The following is a 20,193-nucleotide window of genomic DNA, read 5'->3' on the forward strand; positions in this document are numbered from 1 at the left end:
TCCATATAAACTTGATAAGTTTGTGGATTTGCTTATGGAAGCCAATTGCCCCACTTTTCAACAGTTTTGCTGTTATTCCATCAGTTCCTTCTGTGCCTCCTCTAATGTGGGTTCTTCTAACTCTGGGCCTGCAGTGTAATAGAGTGGCTGCACCCTCGAGGTAAAATTGCCCTCCAGAATAACCTTGAAGTATTCTCTCCATCTGTCCAGACCATGTTTTTACCTGTGAGAATTGTCCCTCTTCGCCCTTACATGCTGTTATTTTTGGCCTGTATTCTAGAGTTCCTTCTTTAACTTTCTTATAAAACTTTCTGCTCTCATTCCTTCGATCATGTTCTTCCATTTCCTCTACCTTTCTCCTTGTGGCTTCCCCCCTTTTTTTTCCTACTATACAACTTTGCTGCCTCTATACTCTTTTCATTACATAATGCCTGATTTGATCTAGTATTTTGCAGTAAGCATTTCAGTCTTGCTTCTCTTTTCTGTTCCACTACCTGTCTGCATTCTTCATCGTACTAGTGATCGTTTCTAAGTCTCCTTGTTTACCTCAATATTTCAAGTGCTGTTGGCAGAATAGCATTTTTAATAGAGTTCCATTCTTTGCTGCATGGTTTTCACCATCTTTTGTTTGCTCTTTTCAATCTGTTCTGACTCTTGAACGGTAGAACTATCTTCCAGTTGTTCTATATGCCATTTCCTTACTCTGGTACTATTTCCTTTGGCAGCCACAGCATGTTTCTGCCTCATTTTGGTTCCTATTAGATAATGGCCAAAGCCTGAATTAGCTCCTTGGAAAGTGTGCCCATTTTCCATATCAGATGCCCACCTATTCGATACCGGTATATGGTCTGTTTGGTTTGCTTCACTTGTTCCTGGTAGTTTCTATGTCTCTTTGTAAATATTTTTCCTTGGGAAACAGGGACTTACTGCCTTTAATTTGATTTCAGAAGCAAATTTGGCAACCCTCATGCCATTATTACTAGTGTCATCATGCCAACTTTCCTTACCAAACACTCTTCTGTAAGCCTTTCCTTGCCGAGTTTGGCATTACAGTCAACAAGGGCTATTTTGGAATCATATCCATGTGTTCTACCACAAACCTCATGTAGCTGACCATAGAAATCATCTGCCATGTCCTCATCTGAGTCTTCTGCTCATATATGCTCATGAATGTCACATTGTGAAATTGCCTTTGATATACAGAGTACATATTCTTTCATTATTGGGAATGAAAGCAATGAAAGATCTATGCATATCTTTGGAGACTATAAACCCACTTCCGTGCTTCCCTTGTCCTTCATCTTTTCCTGAGTAATATAGGGAGAATCTACGCTTGTGAATCTCACCCCTTCCATTGCACTTGATTTCCTGAAGTGCACCAACTTCCATTCTATAGTTTAGCATATCTTCCACAATACTATTCATAGCTCCTATCTGCAGCAGTACTCGCACGTTCCACATTTCAAATTTAAGCATCAACATACCTGTATTGCTGTTCCTTGGACAATTAATCTTCTTAAGAGCAGTTTGGTATTTCTTATTAAATCAATGATAGGTTTTTTACGAGGGAGGTGTGTCGAGCCTATGCTCAACCCCCAACATGAAGGACAAGGCTTTCATTTCAGGGTTAGCTCCCCTGGAAGGGTTTACAACCTGTAGAGCCCTGCCCTGTCCTATGGTGCAGGACACGCTTAGTCTGGCTGTTTCGCTGGGGCCTATCAGCTTGGGTGACCCTGTCAGCAGCTACACTACCACCAGTGTACCCCCAGCTTCTTCAGAGCTCAGGAGCCTCCCCACTTAGCACATAAGATGCATTTGAACAGGTGGTACCCCTGGGGAAGGTGATAATAACTGCTAAGAGAAAAATTCAATACATTGCGCCGTTTCTGCGTCATTTAGCCAATAAGGTCACTGTGCGCCCAAATTCAAGCACTTGGACGTGCTAAAATGTGGTAATGCATACACATCTGTTGATCGGTGAGTTACCATTTGTTGAAATGCTCATTACGAGTTAAAATGTGCCTTTTTCAGAGGTGACAAAAGACCGCTTAGATTTGTGTGTGCGATGACTTTATTGGCTAACTTCACAGCTAAATAACTCGGAAACGGGGCAACATATCAATTTTTTTCCAAGCAATTATTTCTCAGCACAACCTCCCCAAAAACACCATTACAAGCTTTTTATACTGTTTCGACCCACCCTGTATAGTAATATAAGAGGGCTATTCAGAAAGTAGGGAACGTTTCTTTGTGACACTGCTAGGCGAGTGCCGATCATGTATATTTTGGTATGTGTGTGGTCGGCAATTCAGTCGGCATCCATCCATGACAGCGGGAATGTCCCTGCAGTTCTGGTTTTTTCAATATTCAAATTTGAAATGTGTGCTGCAATCGAAAATCCCGCCAGTTGTGAGGTGCGGTCTGTGATACGGTTTTTGTTGGCAAAAAAATCTAAAACCTATAGAAATTTATCATGAACAGTGCGGAGTACATGGAAACAACGTAATGAGTGAATGTTCTATCTGGAAATGGTGCATTCGGTTTAAGAATTGTCGAACCAACATTCATGATGAAGAGAAGAGTAGGCACCTGAGCATTGTGACTGACAATCTTGTCACTACAGTTGACAAAATGATTAATGAAAACCGTCGCTTCACAATAATGGAGGTTTCACTTTCTTTTCCACAAGTTTCACGGACTTTGTTGTTTGAAATTGTCACTCAAAAGCTAGGCTACCACAAATTTTGTGCACGATTGGTGCCCAAAATGCTTACAGAGCACCATAAAGAACAGCGAATGGGAGCAACATTGACATTTCTGGAGGCCTACCACAAACATGGTGATTCATTACTGGATCGAATCATAACTGGTGACAAGACTTGGGTGAAATATGTCAACTGCGAGACAAAATTACAGTCCATGGAGTGGGGGCACACAAGGTCCCCCCAAAAACCAAGAAAATGTTTGCAAACCTGGTCAGCAAGGAAGTTGATGGCGACACTGTTTTGGGATAGGTAAGGTTTGCTTCTTATTGATTTTTTCGAACGTGAAGCAACCATAAATTCTACCCGGAACAGTCAAACTTTGCACAGCCTTAGAACAGCAGTTTAAAACGAATGCCGAGGAAAGCTGACATCCAAAGTTTTGTTTTTGCACGATAATGCCCTACTTCACATGGCAAACCGCACTAAAGAAAGAACTCCTTAATTCATTCAAATGGGAAATTTTCCCTCATCTGCCCTACAGCCCCGATCTTGCACAAAGCAACTTCCACTTGTTTCCCAAGATGAAGAACTGACTTGCAACGCAGCAATTTGATGACTACGCAGAACTCCAGGAGGACGTGACTCACTGGCTGAAGTCTCAGGCAGCAGAATTTTACGACTAAGGTCTTTCAAAGCTCGTCCACCACTATGATAAATGCCTCAATGTGTTTGGTGACTACGTGGAAAAGTATGTCAGTCACTCTTCCAGATGTATTTCTTGTACTCAGTTTTTTTATGCCAAAACGTTCCCTACTTTCTGAATAGGGCTCATAGATTATAGTGCATATTCCTGCACAAACACTCTTACAACTGACTATGGCTTGAGGAACATTTTAGGTTGATGTCTCAGACATCAAATTCACCTGATCTGACTGCACCTGGATGCCAGCTCCGCATTCTCAATTTATGAGAAATATGTAAACAAGTGATGTCAAATACCTCTGCAAACCTGGAAGAATTCACTCACCATGATGTTCCATCGACAATCCTAAATATCCATTTAGAGTGCACTGCAAATTGTAACAGTAGTAGGCTGATACACCTAGTTGGATTTTTTCCATACATACGGATATGTTGTCATTGATTGTGAATATACACTATGTGATCAAAAGTATACGGACACCCCCAAAAACATATGTTTTTCATATTAAGTGCATTGTGCTGCCACCTACCACCAGATACTCCGCATCACTGACTTCAGTAGTCATTAGACATTGTGAGAAAGCGGAATGGGGCGCTGCGTGTAACTCACAGACTTCAAACGTGGGGGCTGCTCACTAAATTCCGAAATCCAATCTTTGCCGAGGATGTAGAGCATATACTATTACCACCAACTTTCAAATCGCATAATGATCATCATTCAAACATAAGGGAAATAAGAGCTCATACTGAGGCGTTCAGACAGTCGTTTTTCCCTCGCACAATCTGTGAGTGGAAGAGAAGGGGGGGGGGGGGGGGTCATGACTTTGGTGTGAATTGTACCCTCTGCCACAGACCGCTTGGTGGCTAGCGGAGTATATATGTAGATGCAGATGTAGGTGATTGCATGTCATATGTATGTACGCAAGATTTTCACACTCCTAAACATCCCTAGGTCCACTGTTTCTTTTGTGATAATGAAGTGGAAATGTGAAGGGACACGTAAAGCACAAAAGCGTACAGGTTGACCTCGTCTGTTGACTGACAAGAGACCGCCGACAGTTGAAGAGGGTTGTAATGTGAAATAGGCAGACATCTATCCAGACCATCACACAAGAATTCCAAACTGCATCAGGATCCACTGCAAGTACTATGACAGTTAGGCGGGAGGTGAGGAAACTTGGATTTCATGGAAGAGCAGCTACTCTTTAGCCACACATCATGCCAGTAAATGCCAAACAATGCCTCACTTGGTGAAAGGAGCATAACCATTGAACCACTGAACAGTGAAAAAACGTTGTGTGGAATGATGAATCACGGTACTCAATGTGACGATCCGACGGCAGGGTGTGGGTATGGCGAATGCCCGGTGAACGTCATCTGCTAGTGTGTGTAGTGCCAACAGTAAAATTCGGAGGCAGTGGTGTTAGGGTGTGGTTATGTTTTTCATGGAGGGGGCTTGCACCCCTTGCTGTTCTGCATGGTAGTATCACAGCACAGGCCTACACTAACGTTTTAAGCACCTTCTTGCTACCCACTGTTGAAGAGCAATTCGGGGATGACGACTGATCATTCAACACGATCGAGCACCTGTTCGTAATGCACGACCTGTGCTGAAGGGGTTACACGACAATAACATCCCTGTAATGGACTGGCCTGCACAGAGTCCTGACCTGAATCCTATACAACACCTTTGGGATGTTTTGAAATGCCAACTTTGTGCCAGGCCTCACCGACCGCATTGGATTCCAGCATTACGGATAGAGGGCGCCACGAACTTCTGCCATTTACAGTCAGGTGTCAGGATGCTTTTGATCACATAGTGTAGCTCATAACTGTAATCATTCTTATGATGATACCTCAGAATCATATTTAGAAAGAACACAAAGCACATTTGGTATTGGTGGTAAACCAACCTTAATACCGCAGTGTGCGAGTGTTCTTATATGTAGTTACATTGTAAGTTCTCTGCCACATAGCTCAGTGTATGTTGTGAGGAAAACATCAGTCGATTGTACAGTGCTTAAAGAAGTTTCTCCTGCAGACCAGTGAAGTAGTGTTCAAACGATTTTACTTTAACTGTAGAACTTATTCGTCTGCATGCTCAATCTCCTGGCAATATTGAGTCTGCATTATAGTGTAAGTTGTAAAAGCAGACCTTTGCTATCATAAGCATTTGAGGCCTTGGTCAGCAAGACTTGCCAGGCAAACGTTCTTGTTGAATGAAATAACACTTCACATCAGTATCTAGGAAGAACTGTACATTATGGAACATGACGCAAACTTCGTATTGGTGATAAATTGTTGCAGCCAGCACATCCAGAACCTTGTACCGCCGAGTGTGAGCATTTTTATATGGGGTTACTTAGCATGTTCCCTACCACATAGCTCTCTCTCTGTCACACAAAAAGCATCAGGTGGTCATGCAGCACTTAAAGTGTGTGTCCTCCAGACCAATACACTACTGCTTTGTTGATTTTACTTTAATATATGGACTCACAGACTGTTTGATGATGTTAAGTCTTCAACAATACGCTTGCATTGTGAGTGAGAGATCGGGGTGAGCTATTGTCACGTTCTGTTCTCTTCGTAATGTTAGTACAATATGAGGAGCGTACTGTTATGTTCAAACCTGAATAGCTGCTGCCCTGCAAATGTCTTATTTTCGTCAAGGAATTTGCTTCCTTTTCACTGGTCAGTGAAGTGACATGAAACATGAGCTGCTATGAATGACACGATGACAGCTTACCATAGGCATTGGTTAAAACCAAAAGCACAAGCTAAGAACATGTATGTTGTGTACCGTATCATTCTAAAAGCTTCTGGATAATTGAAAAGTATATCACCAGGTAGATATGTAAACATAAAGTGTTGCTCAATATTTGAAATAGCACGAAATATATCAAACCTTTATGACTATGATTGTAAAAACCTTTCGCAGATGCAGTTGAATCTTTCTTTGACTTTGTAAGACCTACAGAAGAAGCGGATGGAATGGTCCTTGGAAAATGACAGATACTGTATGACACAAAAATTCCTTCCTTTAAATGCAAATTTCATTGAGTTCGAGACGATCTTCATTGATTTCAACATAAAACTGGTGTGAAAATTCGATGATTTGCTGTATGCACGATACTGAATATATCCAACTTTGCTAGCAAATAGAATTATCACTCATTGCTGACCAGTTATGATCACGAAACCCTTCTGCAAACTGACTGGCAAAGTGCACTCAGTCATGATAAGGTATCTGGGTGGTAACTTTGGCACCTACCTAGCTCCACAGAGCATCAGCCTTTGGAAGCGCGCAGTCTGAGCAGTGCCAACAGGTGGGAGCTGTCAGTGTACTACCCAACCATGATATTATATTGCACTTGGACTCCAATGACTGTTATTTGAAATATGTTGTGATGTTACAGTAAACAAGTACAGTCATGATTAAAGAAAATGCATCATGCTGTGAATGCTTTCAGGACACTTGTGCCTATATTGTCAAGTGGTTCTGCATGTCCTCATGAAAAATGATGATAGAAACTCATTATAAGCCAACTGAAGTGCCCTCACTACCAGGTGCAATAATATTGTGATCAAATGTGTTTACAAATGGGTCTACTGCCTATCAGCCGCTAGACGGGTCTCCGCTGTGTAGCTGGTGATAGTGATATTTTCTATTGACTGTGGGTGCTTGAATATTGTCCATAGCATTATTGATAACGTTTGTGTTGAAATACTATGCACATGATAATTTTCACCCATTACTGTTGTAAAATGAGGTTTTTTTTTCATCATATATTTTTTCGATGTTTAATTGAGAGTTATTATCTGAACTGTAAGTAAATAGAAATGTGTGTGTTTTTTAAATGTGTTTGATATATGCCTGGTGTATATGTAAGTTCACATTTTGGATGGCTCTGTCCTGGCTTACTATGGCCAAACCAGGTTACTGTTTCATTTTTTTTTTCCCCCCCCCTGCCCCCAGTATCCATCCATCCATCCAACCAGCCATTTGTCAAACCCACACATAATTTTTCTTTTAGATGGAATTTACAAACCTGGGTCCATAAAAAGATGCAATCCATGTTCCATAAAATTTAGAATTCAAGAATAACTTGAAACTGTTAGAGGAGGGTGCATCCATTCACGATGCAGATGATGTGTCTAGCATGAGCGGCCAGATCAGCAGAAATAACAATGGCAGTGCATGCAACACCGTCAAAGTAAGTCAATTCAACCACTGTACCACATGTTATGGGGACGGTACCATATCTTCCAACATGTTTTATGGAGGAAAGCATACCACAACAAGAAAATGGATTTATTTTCACAACCGTTTAGAAGTGCTGTACCTAACAGCTGGAATGACAAGCAAAAGATTAAATTCATTGCAGTATTTGTGCAGGGAGACTGCTTTATGGGTGATCAATGCATAGGAAAAACATCTAAATTACAGTGAGTTCAAGAAGGTATTTTCGGCCAAATACTGATCAAGAGTGATTAAAAAAGAGGTATTCAATCCTGCTACATTCAAAGTAAACAAGGAAACCAGAGTGATTATTTTGAAGAATGCATGAACAAGACAAAATATTGGAATAAGGTCCGCCTCCATAGGGTAGCGGTAGCATTACCACTTACAACGCAGGGGGGCCTGGGTTCAATTCCCGGCAGGGGACTAGGTGTTGTGTGTCCGTCATCACTTTCATCATCATTGACGTGCAAGTTGCCGAAGTGGCGTTAACTAAAGAGGACTTGCAATACGGTGGCCGAACTCCTCCGAATGGGGCCTCCCGGCCAACAATGCCATATGATCATTTCATTTCACCGGAATAAGGAAGTGGCTCCCACTGATGTCTTAAAAATATTAAAGTTAAAACTACCCCCTAACATCAGGAAAAAGTTAGTGACCACACCTGATCACAGTGTAGACAAGTTCTTGTCTGCAATCTGTATGATTGATTTGCTGGGAAGAAGATTGGCACAACACCGAAAACAAGTCATGTATCAAATGGTAACAATTGCAGGCATGTAATGATAATTGCAATGCATGAAGCTCAAGGAGACAAAACAATGGGAGCTGGGAAAAATCTTTCCACCACTCTCAAAAACCAGCCACAAAGGAGTAGGCCCTTCATCATCCAGTACCACCCCGGACTGGAACAACTGAACCATATCATTTGCCAGGGCTTTTATTACCTATCATTGTGTCCTGAAATGAGGGACATCATACCTGAGGTACTTCTCACCCCTCCTAAAGTCCTCGTCCATCCCTATGCCACTCCCTATCGCAACCCTTTGCCACAACGATCATATCCCTGTGGAAGATCCAGGTACAAAACTGCCCAATCCAACCACCCAGAACTTCTTATTCCAGTCTTGTCATAGGTTTATCTTACCACATCAGGGGCCGGGCCACCTGCGGAAGCAGCCATATCATTTACCAGCTCTGCTGCAATGATTGCATAGCTTTTTATATTGGTATGATTACCAACCAGCTGTCCATCAGCATGAACAGCCACCGCCTAACTGTGCCAAGACAAAGTAGATTACCCTGTGGCACAACATGCCGCTGAATATAACACACTTGATTTCAATGGCTGCTTCACTATCTGAGCCATCTGGATCCTTCCCCCCACCACCAGCTTTTCTGAACTGTGCAGATGGGAGTTATTCTTACAACACATTCTCTGCTCCCTTAATCACCCCGGCCTCAATATACGGTGACCCATTGTCCCCATACCCCCCACCTAACAGTTTCCAACCCCTCTGTCGTATCATCTCCTCCACAATCTCATCTCCCACCCTGTTTATTTGCAGGCCTCTACCAATGCATCCGCCCGTCTTTCCCCTCCTCTCTTTTTTTACCCATCTTCCTGCCCCACAACCTCCTGACATTGCGCCTATTGGCAGTCTAGTCCCTGCACACTCCACAGGACAACATTCATCCCTCTCCCCACCCATACACTACTATCCCTTCCCCTTCCCCACCCCCTGCAGATAGCTGCTTGCATTCCACATGATGTTACATTATGGTCCAAGATGCTGGAGTTGGAGGTCAAGCATGCGTGAGGTATGGTTGTGTGTGTGTGTGTGTGTGTGTGTGTGTGTGTGTGTGTGTGTGTGTGTGTGTGTGTGTGTGTGAGAGAAAGAGAGAGAGAGAGAGAGAGAGAGAGAGAGTCTTTTAATCATACGAGGGCCGTTCAGAAAGTAACCTCCGGTTGATTTAAAAAAATACACCAAGTTGAATAAAAATATTTTAATATATACATCTTACAACTACATCTTTGCGCTATTTTTCTACATAGTCTCCATAGCGATTGAGGCACTTATCGTATCTGTTCGCAAGCTTTGAAATTCCTTCTGCATAAAAATCACCCGCTTGTGCCTGGAGCCAGCCTGTGACCGCATCTTTGAGCTCTTCGTCGTCATCAAACCGCTGTGACCCGAGCCATTTCTTCAAATGCATGAAGAGGTGATAATCACTTGGCGCCAGGTCTGGACTGTAAGGTGGATGGTTGATAACGTCCCACTTGAAGGACTCAAGAAGGGCCGTTGTTCTGCGAGCAGAGTGAGGACGGGCGTTATCGTGCAAAAAAACGATACCGGAAGTCAGCATACCACGGCATTTGTTCTGTATAGCCCGTCGTAACTTTTTTATTGTTTCACAGTACACGTCTTCATTAATGGTCGTACCACGTTCCATGAATTCAACCAACAACACCCCTTTGGCATCCCAAAACACCGTTGCCATCAGTTTTCTGGCAGAAAAATCTTGCAAGGCTTTTCTTGGTTTGGTAGGCGAATTTGAATGTGCCCACATCTTTGATTGTTCTTTTGTCTCAGGGTTCACGTACTTAATTCAGGTTTCGTTACCGGTCACGATTCTGTTTAACAATGGTTCTCCTTCATCCTCATAACGTGACAGAAAGTCTAATGCAGAGGCCATTCTTTGAGTTTTGTGGTGGTCGGTAAGAATTTTGGGCACCCATCGCGTTCAGAACTTACGGTAACCCAATCTTGCTGTCACTATCTCGTACAAGAGAGTCTTAGAAATCTGTGGAAAACCAGTAGACAACTCCGACATTGAGAAACGTCGATTTTCACGAACTTTTGCATCAACTGTCTGAACGAGTTCGTCAGTCACCAATGATGGTCTACCACTCCTCTCTTCATCATGAACGTTTTCTCGTCCACTTTTAAATAAACGTACCCATTCACGGACAACTCCTTCACTCATAACTCTTGGTCCGTACACGGCACAAAGCTCACGATGAATAGCTGCTGCAGAATATCCTTTGGCTGTAAAAAACCTTATGGCAGCACGCACTTCACATTTGGCGGGGTTTTCTATTGCAGCACACATTTCAAACTGCCACAAAAACTAAACTAGCGCAGGTACGACGTTCACTCGACCACGGCTTGATGCCGACTGACCTGTTGAGTGCGTGAACGCACAGATGGCGTCGCTACTCCCCCCACAACCCGCACTGTGACCAATCGGAGGTTACTTTCTGAACTGCCCTCGTACCTGTCGGCAGCTTGATGTACCTTCTTTACTGTAGGTAGCAGTCTATCTTGTCCTACATTGTTGACATTCCTACCTGGAGTTTCCATTGTTTAATTTAACTGTTTCAATATATTTAAAATTGCTAATTAATTGTTTGACACTGTGAGAAATTTTGTGTGTGTGTGTGTGTTTTGGCAGCAGTGGGAATCAAACCCAGGCCAACTAATCACTACTCAGTGCAGCTAACCACTTGCTCCACTGAGCTATTACTGCAATCATCCCTTAAAAAACTCCTCATGCCCTACACTTGCACTATACATAACATGCAGTTTCAAAGAAAAATGCTGATCTAGTGCTGTGAGCAATGTAGCACTCTTAGTGTCGAAAGGGATAACCTCACATCAGAGCACGCGCAGCTGAAAACAGACAACTGCAGCCCTTCTCTGAATTGATCATAGGGTACTGACAGTTATTACAACACTCGTCACTGGTTTCTATTTACTTCAGAAAGAGTGCTACAAAAGCATACCAGCAAGCATTTGAAGAGAAATGGAAATGGTGCAATTTTAATGCATATTTACAGTGTGCTGCAGCACATTAGCGCATGATAACTTGCCACCACTGTAAGTATACATATCTAATTTTATATTTTTTTGAAGAATAGTGGGAGAGTTATGTTTGTATGACTTGTTTCTTGATAACTTAAATCTCTTGGAGCTGCTTCCAAGTGTATCTATACAGATTCACAGCATTCCTTGTGTCACAGCAGTGGAGTATTGCTTCACATTAAACAACTGGAAAGCTTAAAATTCTACATGGCTCAAATACAAAATTGCGAACTTCGGTGATGAGCAGTACTCAGATCAGCAACATGTAATCACTGACAATTCAGACAGTGCTGTTTGACAATGAAACATGCAACACATCTTTCTATAATTGTCACTGATTTGAGGTTAATTTTTTGAAACTCTGAACTTCAGAAAAATAAGCTCTCTTTATGCTTTGAAGAACACTTACTGATACAGACTAAACTATCCAGTTGGTTAGTGCTCTTAACATATTATGAGGAAGTACATAAGCTATTTGAACATTTCATCAAGGTTGTGAGAAATGGGTTTCACATGTCACTCCCAAATCAAAACAATAATCAGAAGAACAGCGGCAACAACATTGTCTCTGTTCAAACTGAAAGGTAGACATACAATGCAACACAGTGGTTAGCGTGTTGTTTTACATGAACACTACTGTGTTAACATTACACTCCAGTACTACTGACTTATGAGGGGCATTCAACAAGTAATGCAATACATCATTTTTTTTTTTTTTTTTTTTTTTTTTTGTCAGTCAATCTCAGTTGAAAAAATTTGGAAACTGTTGTGGGACATATTGGAATATTCTCACTTCAGTGCCTGTAGTTTCATGAAGTTCCAATAGGCGACAACACTACAGGAGCAGGAAAAGCGCCTGTAACAGAGGTGTGTTCCTAGCAGTGAGCTGTCACTGTGTTTCACTGGCAGAAAACCATAGCAATGCAGATTTTAACACACATTTGCAGAATATCTGCAGAGATCTGGTAGTGGACAAAAGCATAGTGAATCATTGAGCAAGGTGTCTGTCATCATCGCAACAATGATGCATAAACCTGTTGATCACACACCTACTGGCTGGTCACACACAGCTGTGACTCCTGCAGCTTGTTCACTGCCACAAAAATGCAAATGAACTCCCCTTTCTCCTTGATGATTCAAGGACCCACACAAGTCAGCACACCTGAGAGGAGCTCACAAAACTTCACTTGACTGTTCTTCCTCATCCACCCTACAGCCCAGATCTTGCACCTTTAGATTTCTATCTGTTTGGCCCAATGAAGAATGCACTCCAACAGACAGAGTATGTGGATTACAGAGAGGTTATTGATGCACCAAGACGTTGGCTCTGACGTCGACCAGTAGAGTGGTACCATGAGGGCATACAGGCCCTCCTAGTAAGGTAGCATTGCATTAAACAGAGAATATGCTGAAAAACAGGTTTTTGTAGACAAAAAGTGGTATATTGGAATCCTGAACAAAACCAAACTTCTTTCCGAAAAGAAATGTGTTGTATTACTTATTGAGCACCCCTCATATTTCCTTTAAATGAAGTATGCCAACTTAAATCTTTTGTTATGAGCAGCTTTTCCCTCTTTTCATTCAGGTCTCCAAGATCTAATATTGTACACTTTTGCCACACATTTGTTTCTCATAGTCAGATCATGTGAACTGTTCTGTTTAAGTTAATGCCTTCACCTTGATTTCTTTCACAGCTTCACTTTCCACATTTAACTACCTTCATTTTTCTTAAAGTTTGTTATTCAAATTTAATTTCTACTGGACATAATCAATTTTGTCATCATTTCTTCTTCCTACATCATTACTGGCATGTCACATGTTCATATCTCATAACAGATTTAACATAAACTGAATAGATGCTAGGGGTAAATTTTTTCTTGTAGTCACACCAGATCAAGTCTTCACCGTAAATTCTAGATTTTTTTTCAAGCTCACCTCACATGTCACACACTTCACCCATCTAAGCAACCAATTTTACTTTACATGAACTACTGGTCTGCCCACATTCTCAAATACCACAGTAAAGGAAACATCCATACTTCGGTGAGAGATTTTTTTTTAAAAATCATTTCAATTTATTTTCTCATACAAATCAGTAATCATGGGACTTATGATAAAATATGACAGTCTCTTTATTGATGGCAAATTGTACTAGATCAGCTATGCAATAGAACGATGTGTCTTCCAGATCGCCGATGTTGCACTGAGATGAGAAGCTGACAATCTTTTTTCCAGTTCACACCAACTTTATATTCTGAAAATGAAAAAGTTCAGATACCTCATACAGCATTCATACAAAATTATTTTGTCTATAAGGTAAGCTCTGCAACAGCACTAACAAGGAGACTGAAAAGTTCCTGGCTTCGACATCTTCCACTTGGAACTGAAACAGGAATTCGGCACCATACAAAAGTTTAATATCTTGTCGTATTATGTAACTGAAATATCACACTTTTCTTATTCTTACAACTATTTTTAATTTAAGGAAGAATGTGAAATGGTCAGCGGTCAAACAAGTTTCACATCTGTAGCATCATCAAATATACAACAGACAAGTATACGGAGGGTATTCGCATTATGATGCCACAAACATTATGGGAGAACTGTCCATTTTATATCACTGTCATAACCTGCACATTTCACTACTTTAGTTGAATTCCGTAGGTTTGGCTACAAAGGATGCTGTCCATATTCTGAGACTTGGGGAGCAGGGTATATGTGCCAAAAAGGTAGTTGAGATACTGGACATTTCCCAGGAAGGAAGTGATTCAATTATTAAAAATGTCCTAGACATGAGGAAGCTCGCAGTGATGTGGGTCCTGAAATGTTTGAACAGCAGGCAAAAGGAGGCATAAATCGAGACAACCAAAGCTGTTATGGGCCACTTTTATGCTATAAAGGATTTTGTAGCTAGATTAGTGGCTGAGCATGGAAACTGGCTCCACACTCATGATCCCTGAACTGAGGAACCATGAAACAAACAGCATCACACAGTTCCTATGACCATGGAAGTTCCTCACCCAGAAATTGCCCGGATTTTATTGTCCATTTTCTGGGGCAGAGACAGTATACCGTTGATGGAATAGAAGAGATGAAGCAATGATCAAACAAGTGCATCAATCTGAGGGGGGTTAGGGGTACGTTGAATAAATGCGTACAGTCAAAATTCTGACTATTCTTCTTCTACAAAGCTAGGAACTTTTCAGTTCTCCCTCATTTATGAAAATATTAAGTTGCAATAACAGCACACGTTACAAAAGTGCAAGACAATTCAGGAGAACAGTAAACAACTCTAAAACAAAATATTTTTATGCTTGAAGACGAATCACGAAAATATTTTACCTAAACTGCTGAACCACGCTAGGATTCCTTCGCTGGAACTGCTGGTGCCTTTTTCACAAATGGAATCAGTTCTTGATATTCTGAAAAGTAACAATTGTTGGAACTCATGATATGAATTAAAAGAAATTATGACACAAATTTATGTACCTAAAGGACCTCAAATTAATTGTCTGCTTACAGATAAACAGTTTACACCGAAAATTAAATATGATTCTGCAGAATAATCGTAATCAAATACATGCATAACACCTGACTGTTTATGAAATATAAACATTTATTAACTATAAAGCAAACACGTAAGATCATCATGCCATAGAATTTCAAACTACATTTTCTTCAAACAAAATATTACCATTACTGATCACACATGAATATTAAGTGCATATAATGGAAGAACTTTTAGGTAGTCATGAAACAGAGACAGAAATTTCAGTGGCATAATAGTAACAATGAATCTTTCTTCACTGACATGCCCCTCAAGTTTATCTGTTGTATTACATACACTCATGCAAACGCAGCTCTCTCACACACATGACCACTGCCTCTGGCTGCCAAGGCCAGACTGTAAACAGCTGTGCATGATGAGAGAAGCCGTCTGGATGGTGGGGGTAAGTGGGAGGCTGGGGCAGGGTGGAAGAGGGATAACAGGGTAGGGGTGGGAAAGTAATGAGCTGCTTGTGGGAGCATACAATAACAAAGTGGAGAGAGGGTAGGGCAACTGGGCGCAGCCAGGAGCTTAGGCAGAGGGCAGGGGGGTGTGGATGGAGGGGTGGAGGGTGGGATGGGGGGGAGCGAAAAAGGAGAGAAGTAAGGAGACTATGGGTGTGCTGGTGGAATAGAGGGCTGTATATTGCTGGAGTGGAAACAGGGAAGGGGATAGGTGGGTGATGGACAATGACTAATGAAGGTTGAGGCCAAGAGGGTTACAGGAACGTAAGATATATTTATTAAAGGGAGAGTTTCCACCTTCACAGTTCCAAAAAGCTGGTGTTGGTAGGAAGGATCCATATGGCACAGGCTGTGAAGCAGTCATTAAATGAAGAACATAGTGTTGGGCAGCATGCTCAGCAACTGGGTGATCCAGCTGTTTCCAGGCCACAGTTTGTCGGTGACCATTCATTCATGCAGAGAGAAAGCTTCTTGGTTATCGTGACTATGTAGAACATAGCACAGTGGTTGCAGCTTAGCTTGTAGATCACAAGACTGGTTTTCACAAGCAGCCCTGCCTTTGATAGGACAGGTGCTGCTTTTAACTGGACTGGAATATGTGGTGGTGGTGATTGTGGTAGGATGTATGAGACAGGTCTTGCATCAAGGTCTATTACTGGGATATGAGCCATGAGGCAAAGGGCTGAGAGCAGGGGTTGTATAGGGATGGACGAGGATATCATGTAGGTTCGGTGAGCAGCAGAATACCACTATGGGAGGGGTAGTCGAAACCCTGATGGAGAATGTGATTAAGTTTCTCCAGTCCTGGGTGAGGAAAATGCCCTCATGACTAAGTACCAATCAGGACTGGAACAGCAGAGCTATTCTGCCACCCACCGAACCTACACAATATCCCCATCCACCCTAAAATCGTACATCCTATGCATCTAGCTCCAACCAACATTCCACGTTCGAAGTCTGTTAAGTCCCGTCATGCGGCCATAATCGCGTTGGAAACCTGTTCACATGCACCACCCGAGTACAAATGACAGCTCCGCAAATGCACTGTCTTATATACCTCGTGTACATGATACTACCATCATTTGTACATGTGCATATCGCCATACCATTACTTTTGTCACTTCACTTTATTGAGCATGGTCAGGTATAACAGTTTCGGAATCTTTACATATAACACATACCACAGGCAACATTCAAATGAGCAGCAACTGCAAAACAATTACCTGGAGGCATGTAAGGCTTCAGTGCAGCAGGAACTTTAATGCCATCATCTGTCTGGTGGACTTCCAACAAGGCACAAATGACTCTAGTAGTAGCACACATTGTTGCATTAAGCATGTGTACAAATGGAATCTGCAAAAAATATGCCAAATGATCAAGTGAAATAGCAATGACAGTGAATCTGACTACATTACAGGTATTTCAAGTAGTATTACACCAACACTTGCAAGCTTAGTCTCAAACAAACTACAGACAAATGATGGTAAAAATATGACTAGTGTTATTTAATAACTGACCATTGTAATTGTTATTTACAGACTGGAAATTTTGCTGAAATCATTTCAGTATGCACCGTATATGTGATAGTGATAAGCTACACAAAGTGTAAGATTCTGCAGCATTATTTATAAGGTGGACTGAGGAGACAGTGGGCAATTTGTAAAAGTTATTATCTCCAGTGTAAGAAACGTTTAAGAATACTTCTGTCATTTTGGAAGCTAGTAAAATGTGATCAATAATAATAATAATAATAATGATGATGATAATAATAATAATAATAATCATCACTGCTACATCAACGCTGTGTTTAATAGCCTGCTAAAGTTACTGCAGTTCACAAACCTTTCTGACAAACAACAAATATTAGCTCAAATCTGAAGTCACAATTACTGGCACGTATGGATGAAAATATAAACAAAATATAAACCCACGACCTGTGCATGGAAAAGTTTCCTTTGCTTCAATTAAATATGAACATTAATATAATGGAAGGAAACATTCCACGTGGGAAAAATTATATATAAATACAAAGATGAGGTGACTTACCGAACAAAAACGCTGGCAGGTCCATAGACACACAAACAAACACAAACATACACACAAAATTCAAGCTTTCGCAACAAATTGTTGCCTCATCAGGAAAGAGGGAAGGAGAGGGGAAGACAAAAGGAAGTGGGTTTTAAAGGAGAGGGTAAGGAGTCATTCCAATCCCGGGAGCGGAAAGACTTACCTTAGGGGGAAAAAAGGACAGGTATACACTCGCACACACGCACATATCCATCCACACATACAGACACAAGCCTTTTGACGAGGGCTGTTTGGTTGAATCTGGGAGTGGGGCTGAAGGTGAGGCCTTTGGATAGGACAGAGGTTTCGGATTGGGAGAGAGGTTTGGAGGAAAGGTTAACTACTGAATTAGGGTGTTGTGGTTCCAGATTGTGTTGATCGGAATTTTGAGGTTTTGGAGGGAGTGGAGCTGGAAGTGGGAGATTGAGTAGATGGGAGAGACTGGGTTTGTGTGCAATGAGAGGAGGTTGAGGTTTGCTGGAAAGGTTGTGAAGGGTGAGTGAGTTGCCTTTCCGGAGGTGGGAAACCAGGAGATTGGATAGTTTTTTGAGGTGGAGGGTGGCATGCTGTTCTAATTTACGGTTGGCCTGTAGGAGGATGCTCTGGACAGCCGGTGTGGATGTGGGAGAGGAAAGATTAAGGACTTTTATTAAGGATAGGAGTTGACGGGTGTGTTCATTGGCTGAGTTGATGTGTAGGTGAAGGATTAGGTGGGTGAGGGCAATGGATTGTTCAGTTTGGAACTGGTGTAGGGACTGATGGAAGGAAGGGTTGCAGCCAGAGATGGGAACTTTAAGTGTAAGGCCTTTGGGGGTGATGCCAAATGTCAGACAAGCCTGAGAAAATAGAATATGGGAGTGTAATCTGGCTAGGGCGAAGGCATGTTAGCGGAGGGAATGTAAATAAAACTTAATGGGGTCATTGTGGGGGTGTTGTGAGGGTGACATGGTATTAAAAGGTGGAAAGTGTTAACATGAGGTGAAATGAAAATGAAAATAGAAATATAAATACATGGGGAGAGATAAAGGTGAACCGGAAAGAAACAGGAGATCTGGAATGAAAAAAGGCGAAAAGGTGTTGGTAACAGCTGGGCTATGTTGGACTTGGGTTGGTAGATAACGATGTGCATAAAGGTTAGGTGGTTGTGTTGCCGCCAAAACACGTTAAAGGACGCAGAAATTCGGGAAAATTTCGAAAAAACTGCGTGTAGTATATTAAAAGGAGTGGTATTGTGGTGGCAGATTATGAAAACGAGACTAACAATTGTCTGACGAAGAAATAATCGCGTTAAAACCTGTGGGAAGCGGCTAAAAATGATCAGTGGTGTGGGAAAAACGGAAATGGAAATAAAGTGAAAGTTATTAGAACTGGCCGAAATGGTTGTTTAAAAGGTGAAAGGAGCTGTTTGTGAACTAGAAACGGTGGATATTATAGTGGCGGTAGTGCTGAAAGCGGCAAAAAATTTTTTTGGTTATGGTTTGGAAGTGGGTTACGTATTATTGAGTATATATATATAGGCGGGATAAAATAGTATAGCAGATTACGGTAAAAAGGAGAAGGTGAATTCAAAGTGAAACCAAAGTGAAACTACTGGCAAAAACAGAAAGAGGAAAATAAGACGACAGAAAAGATTTCGAAATGCAACAGTGACAATAACAAACGTAATTGTTGGATTCAAATTAATGATATCAATATAATGGAAGGAAACATTCCACGTGGGAAAAATTATATATAAATACAAAGATGAGGTGACTTACCGAACAAAAACGCTGGCAGGTCCATAGACACACAAACAAACACAAACATACACACAAAATTCAAGCTTTCGCAACAAATTGTTGCCTCATCAGGAAAGAGGGAAGGAGAGGGGAAGACGAAAGGAAGTGGGTTTTAAAGGAGAGGGTAAGGAGTCATTCCAATCCCGGGAGCGGAAAGACTTACCTTAGGGGGAAAAAAGGACAGGTATACACTCGCACACACGCACATATCCATCCACACATACAGACACATGTGTGGATGGATATGTGCGTGTGTGCGAGTGTATACCTGTCCTTTTTTCCTCCTAAGGTAAGTCTTTCCGCTCCCGGGATTGGAATGACTCCTTACCCTCTCCTTTAAAACCCACTTCCTTTCGTCTTCCCCTCTCCTTCCCTCTTTCCTGATGAGGCAACAATTTGTTGCGAAAGCTTGAATTTTGTGTGTATGTTTGTGTTTGTTTGTGTGTCTATGGACCTGCCAGCGTTTTTGTTCGGTAAGTCACCTCATCTTTGTATTTATATATAATTTTTCCCACGTGGAATGTTTCCTTCCATTATATTGATATCATTAATTTGAATCCAACAATTACGTTTGTTATTGTCACTGTTGCATTTCGAAATCTTTTCTGTCGTCTTATTTTCCTCTTTCTGTTTTTGCCAGTAGTTTCACTTTGGTTTCACCTTGAATTCACCTTCTCCTTTTTACCGTAATCTGCTATACTATTTTATCCCGCCTATATATATACTCAATAATACGTAACCCACTTCCAAACCATAACCAAAAAAATTTTTTGCCGCTTTCAGCACTACCGCCACTATAATATCCACCGTTTCTAGTTCACAAA

General features: G+C 41.5%; 1 protein-coding gene across 2 annotated transcripts in view; it reads right to left on the reverse strand.

Moving 5' to 3' along the window:
- Window positions 1-13,552: 13,552 nt before the first annotated feature.
- Window positions 13,553-20,193, reverse strand: part of LOC126475420 (serine--tRNA ligase, cytoplasmic) — an 80,148-nt gene continuing 73,507 nt past the window's right edge. For both annotated transcript variants that reach the window (XM_050103268.1, XM_050103277.1), the window contains 3 exons: window positions 16,748-16,877; window positions 14,856-14,935; window positions 13,553-13,767 (listed from right to left, as the gene is read on the reverse strand). In XM_050103268.1, coding sequence (XP_049959225.1) covers window positions 14,874-14,935; window positions 16,748-16,877 — 192 coding nt within the window. In that variant the 3' untranslated portion in view covers window positions 13,553-13,767; window positions 14,856-14,873. The remainder of the gene's footprint in view (window positions 13,768-14,855; window positions 14,936-16,747; window positions 16,878-20,193) is intronic.

Source organism: Schistocerca serialis, chromosome 1, assembly GCF_023864345.2.
Source record: "Schistocerca serialis cubense isolate TAMUIC-IGC-003099 chromosome 1, iqSchSeri2.2, whole genome shotgun sequence".
In the NCBI taxonomy this organism is placed as follows: Eukaryota; Metazoa; Arthropoda; class Insecta; order Orthoptera; family Acrididae; genus Schistocerca; species Schistocerca serialis.